Source organism: Oryctolagus cuniculus, chromosome 11 (assembly GCF_964237555.1).
Source record: "Oryctolagus cuniculus chromosome 11, mOryCun1.1, whole genome shotgun sequence".
NCBI lineage: Eukaryota > Metazoa > Chordata > Mammalia > Lagomorpha > Leporidae > Oryctolagus > Oryctolagus cuniculus.
In genome coordinates, this window is record NC_091442.1 from 58,459,801 (window position 1) to 58,465,461 (window position 5,661).

General features: G+C 50.5%; 1 protein-coding gene across 1 annotated transcript; it reads left to right on the forward strand.

The window, feature by feature from the left end:
- Positions 1 to 279: 279 nt before the first annotated feature.
- LOC127491031 (olfactory receptor 6C4-like) lies at positions 280 to 1,499 on the forward strand. The gene has a single exon (XM_051845631.2). It carries the CDS (start codon positions 438 to 440, stop codon positions 1,365 to 1,367), a length of 930 nt encoding a protein of 309 aa, XP_051701591.2. The 5' UTR covers positions 280 to 437; the 3' UTR covers positions 1,368 to 1,499.
- The last annotated feature ends 4,162 nt before the right edge of the window (positions 1,500 to 5,661 follow it).

Sequence of the window (5,661 nt, forward strand, 5' to 3'; positions counted from 1 at the left end):
GAAAGCAGCTGAAGATGGCCCAAGTGCTTGGGCCCCTGCACCAGCATGAGAGACCCAGAACAAGCTCCTGGCTCCTGGCTTTGGATCAGCCCAGCTCCAGCTGTTGCAGTCATCTGGGGAGTGAATCAACAGATGGAAGACTTCTCTGTCTCTTCCTCTCTCTTTCTATAACTCTGCCTCTCAAATAACTAAATAAATCTAAAAAAAAAAAAAAAAAACTTGAGAAACAAAGGCTCCCATGTAGGGATGTAAACAGATTTTGTGAAGGGCCAGATTAAGACAAAAAGACAGTTCTTTTTGGGTCAAGTAGCCAAAGGAATTCCAATGAACACATTTCAGGGGACTGCTACAGCTCACTCTCAACATTCCCCAGCTCTGTTCCCCTTCTCATCACTCACTTTTCTCTTCCTCAGCTTCGCAATCAGCCAGCGTCAGCGATGAGAAACAACACTTTGAGTGAATTCATCCTGCTGGGGCTCACAGACACCCCAGGGATTCAGATGTTCATGTTCATATTTCTCTTCCTCGCCTACGTCTTCAGCATCATTGGAAACCTCTTCATCATGGCCCTCACGCTCCTGGACGCCCGCCTCCAGACGCCCATGTACTTCTTCCTCAGGAATTTCTCCTTCCTGGAGATTGCTTTCACAACCACGTTCACGCCTAGGCTGCTGTTCAGTATCTCAACGGGAAATAAGACCATCAGCTTTGCTGGGTGCTTCACTCAGTACTTTTTTGCCATTTTCATCGGGGCCACTGAGTATTACCTGCTGGCCGCCATGTCCTACGACCGCTATGTGGCCATCTGCAGACCTCTGCACTACACGGCCATCATGAGCCCCAGGGTGTGTGTCCAGTTGGTTCTCTGCTCTTGGCTGGGGGGATTCCTCATCATCTTGTGCCCAATCATCCTCACCAGTCAGCTGGACTTTTGTGCATCCAATAGACTCAATCACCATTTTTGTGACTATGATCCCCTCATAGAGATAGCCTGCTCAGATACAAGACTCCTGGAACTAATTGACTTTATCTTAGCCGTCGTGACCTTGGAGGTCACGCTGGTGCTGGTCATTATCTCCTACACACACATCATCAGGACCATTCTGAAGATCCCGTCTGCCCAGCATAGGAAAAAGGCCTTTTCCACCTGCTCTTCCCACATGATTGTCATCTCCCTGTCTTACGGAAGCTGCATCTTCATGTACGCAAAACCCTCAGCAAAAGAAGGAGTTGCCTTCAACAAGGGGGTGTCTGTACTCAATACCTCGGTTGCTCCTCTGCTGAACCCATTCATTTACACCATAAGGAACAAACAAGTAATACAAGCCTTCAAGGATGTAGTCAGAAAAGCAGCAAAACTTCATTAGTTTTAATGGGCTCTGAATAAATGGAAATTTTGAGTGACGGTCATGAAGCTGCTCCAACGGACACGTGAGCTTCTGCCCTGTTCTTCTGTTCGGGAATTTCTCAGACAAATGGAATGTGAGCCCACGTCAAAACTTTGTTTCGAATTTGCTGCAAAGGAGGGCATTTGCATAGTAGCTAAGACGATCACTCAGATGCCTCAGTCCCCTATTAGAGTGTACGTTTGATTCGTGGTCCTGGCTCCTGAGTCCACATTCCTGCTAACACAGAACCTGGGAATAAGCAGTGATGCCTCAGATGATTGGGTTCCTGACACCCACATGGGCAGCCAGATTGAATTCCCTCCTCCTGGCTTCTGCCCTGCCCACCCCCCTCCCACAGCAGTTGTGGGCATTTGAGGAGTAAACCAGCATGGAGGAGTTCCTTCTCAGGGGCTGGCGCCATGGCACACAAGGTTAATCCTCTGCCTGCAGTGACGGCATCCCATATGGGTGCCGGTTCTAGTCCCGGTTGCTCCTCTTCCGGTCCAATAGTTGTGGTCTGGGATGTGGAGATGGCCCAAGTGCTTGGGCCCCTGCACCTGCATGGGAGACCCGGAGAAAGCTCCTGGCTCCTGGTTTCAGATCGGCACAGCTCCAGCCGTTGCAGCCATTTGGGGAGTGAGCCAACAGAGGGAAGACCTTTCTCTCTCTGTCTCTCCCTCTCACTGTCTGCAACTCTACCTGTCAAATAAATAAATAAAATCTTTAAAAAAAAAAGATTTTCTTCTCTGTATCTGTGTTTTAGTGTGGATGTGGGGGTATGGGGGTGTGTCTGTCTTCCTGACTCTAGAAAAAAAATCTGGCAATAGAAATGTATCAAAAGGCAGCCAGCGGGCTGGTGCTGTGGTGTAGCAAATAAAGCCACCACCTGCAGTGCCAACATCCAATATGCATGCAGGTTTGAGTCCCAGCTGCTCCACTTCCAATCCAGTTCTCTGCTATGGCCTGGGAAAGCAGTAGAAGATGGCCCACATTCTTGGGCCCCTGCACCCATGTAGGAGGCCTGGAAGAAGCTCCTGGCTCCTGGCTTTGGATCGGCGCAGCTCTGGCAGTTGCGGCCATTTGGGGAGTGAACCAGCAGATAGTAGACCTCACTCTCTCTCTCCGTCTCTCTCTCTCTCTTCCCTCCTCCCTCTCTCTCTCTGTAACTCTGCCCTTCAAATAAATACATATATCTTTTAAAAACATATTTATTTTAGTGCAAAAAAAGTCTTAAATCACCCATATGAGGGATCTTCAAAAACTCAAGGAAAATGTATATTTTGGAAAAACTGCATGGATTTCAAAAAAATGGCACCAAGATCAACATCTTTTAATTCCATTTTTGCATGAGCTTTTTGAAGTCCACACGTGTAACTGACTCTATAGAAACACAACAGAGGGGTAAACTGTGTGTTATAGGGGCCAGGAGGAAGAGGCTAATCTAGCCAGATCCTGAAGAATAAACAAGTATTTCCCAGCTCTCAGGAGGACTGGGGAGGGCAGCAGAGGATTATCTGTAGGAGAAAAGGGGAAAGAATAAAAGAAAGGCAGAGAGAGGATGGGTGTCTGGCCTCTGGTTAAGCCACCAGTTTGGACGCTTGCATCCCATATCGGAGTGCCTGGTTTAAATCCCAGCTCTGCTCCTGATTCCAGCTTCCTGCTGATCACCCTGGGGGGCATCAAATGATGGTTCAAGTAGCTAGGTTCCTAACCCCACAGGGGAGACCCACTGAATGTCTGGCTGCAGGCTGGCCCAGCCCTAGCTGTTAAGGGCATTTGGGGAATGAACCAGTGAATGTAAAATCTATGTATCTCTCTCCCTCTCAAGTAAATAAATAGATAAATTTTTTAAAAAGTAGAAAGAAGTGTGGGGAGAGCAAAATCACCCACACTCAGTAATTCTGTAGAGATTCTAGATGTAGTGACTGCTGGCCAAGGGAGAGCGACTGCAGTGTCTGCTATGCTCCCTGCATCCATGAGGGGGCAGCAGAGGTAAAGCAATGCTGGGCTGCAGGAGCCCTATTCCCTCTCCCCACCCTCACGTCTGGAGGTCCTTTGGGCCCAGGCTTGTGCATTTCTGCAGAGGGCCTGAGGTCTGAACAGCCAGTCAGACCTCCGAGGCCTGACAGATACCGAAGGGCTCCCTGCAGGTGGCCATCTTCCGGCTCCTGCTGCTCCCGCGCCTGACGACAGTCGACAGTCGCTGCAGACCTGTCGTTCATCTGCCTGACCTGGCCCGACACTCGCCGCTCACCCCCGCATGCTCCTCCATCCGCAATGTGTCCTGCTTAGAGATTCTCTCCCACACCATCGCTGTGCCCCAGACGCTGCTCAACATCGCCCTGGGTATCCAGCTTTGCCGGCTGCACCACCCAAGACTCGTCCCACATCTTCCTGGGAGCCACAGGGTTCTTCCTCCTCGCAGCCACAGCCTGCGACAGGCACACTGCCACGGGCAAGCCCCTCCTTTACCCTGTGCAGTTTGTGCATGCACACGGCTCATCCTCAGCTGCTGGCTGGCAGGGATCTCCTTCATCTCCACCATCAACCCTTTGTTCTGTAGCTACACACCTCTGATGGAGCTGGCTGCTTGTGGGCCTCTGATGGAGCTGGCTGCTTGTGGGCCAAAGGTGCTGGAGATGGTGAATTTCACCCCAGCCTTGGTGGCCTTGCTCAGCACCTTGGTCCTGATCATCCTGCCTCATATGTCCAAATCTGTTGTGAGGTCCTCCCATTTATACACAGCAAGGTGCAGGCTTCCCACAGGCCACGAAGACACCTTGTCATCACAGGTGCTTTGCACCTGTTGTCAGCACTCTCCCAACCGCAGAAATGACAACAGGAACTGCCTATGCCCCCAAGCACCCTCACCTACGCCCATGACAGCTGAGATCCATCATCACGCCATGGTCATTCCACCGCTAGAACGACTGTAGAGCGACTCATTTCATCTTCACTGAATCCATCTACTCTTCACAATAACCCTGTGAAATAGCTGGGAAAGTTATTGTTTGCATTTTACCTAAAGAAACGGATGCTCAAGCAGACTAAGTGCATTGCTGAAAAACAGGATTTGAACGCAGGACTTCTGGATCTAAATTCACTGATACAATGTTTCCCACACACATGAAACACAGGATTTTACTTGTCATCTATTATTGCATGTAAACTATTCCAAAACCTGGCAGTTTGAAACAGCAAGTATTTCTTTTCCCAGTTTCTGTGAACCAGCAAGCTGGGTGCCGCTTTGCTGGGTGTCTCTAGTTCAAGGCTTCTCAAGAGGTTGCAGTGAACCTTTCAGAGCTGTCAGAGCTGTGAGCTAGGGGGAGCAGTCACTCCCGAGCTCACTCCAGTGCCTGCTGGAGGCCCTGGTTCCTCAGTGGCTGCTGCCCCGGGGGCCACCCCACAGGACAGCTCACAGCACGCAGACTGGCATTCCACAGGGCAAGCAAATGAAAGGATGCCAACACATGAGTGGTTTTGTAACCTAGTGTCAGAAGGGACATCACATCGTCTTGTCAGATTTTATCTGTTAGAACCAAGTCATCCACCGCTTCTCCTTGGCACCACCCAATACGGTGAGCGGGGCAAAATTCAGGTGGAGAAAACTTCCTACAGCACAGACAGCTTCCTGCCGGCCTGAGGACTCGATCATGACCTTGGGATTCGAAAAGGACGGCCTGTCGGAGCTCACGAAGCCTCAAGCAGGAGCTTCAGATCCCGAAGGCAGCCTCCTGTTTCCCGGGAGCGAGGGGAAGCAGGGGTAGGGGGAAAAGAGATGACGCTTCAAGCACCTGCTGGGAGAGAGGAACTTGAGTTACCCAACTGTATTTTGTCTTGTTTCCCAAGTGCAGACAACTGGGGAGAATAAAGGATTAATTAACTCAGTTCACGGGAGAGCAAGAGGAACACGTATTATTTCAGTAGGTCTTCAGGTTGCTGATTTGCCAGTGTCATTGAACTCTAGTTGTTTTGGGGGTGTTACCCAGTCTGAAGGCTGATGTGGGGGTTCGGTTTTGAGCATGTTGAGGAGCTGCGATCTTGGGTGCACCAGCGTGAGGTTTGGAGAAGAGTCATACACTTGAGTTCCTGGGCTTTGTAAGCAAGACACTGTGCTGTCCCCTCAGGTCTGGAGGGACACGGTGTGTGCCAAAGAAGAGTTATCGGGGCTGGCATTGTGGCACAGCAGGTTAAGCTGTCAACTGGGACGCTGGCATCCCAGATGGGTGCCAATTTGAACCCTGGCTGCTTTGCTTCTGATCCAGCTCCCTGC

Excerpts from the sequence above, each read along its gene's own strand:
- LOC127491031 (XM_051845631.2), top strand. The coding sequence starts at position 438 with ATGAGAAACAACACTTTGAGTGAATTCATCCTGCTGGGGCTCACAGAC.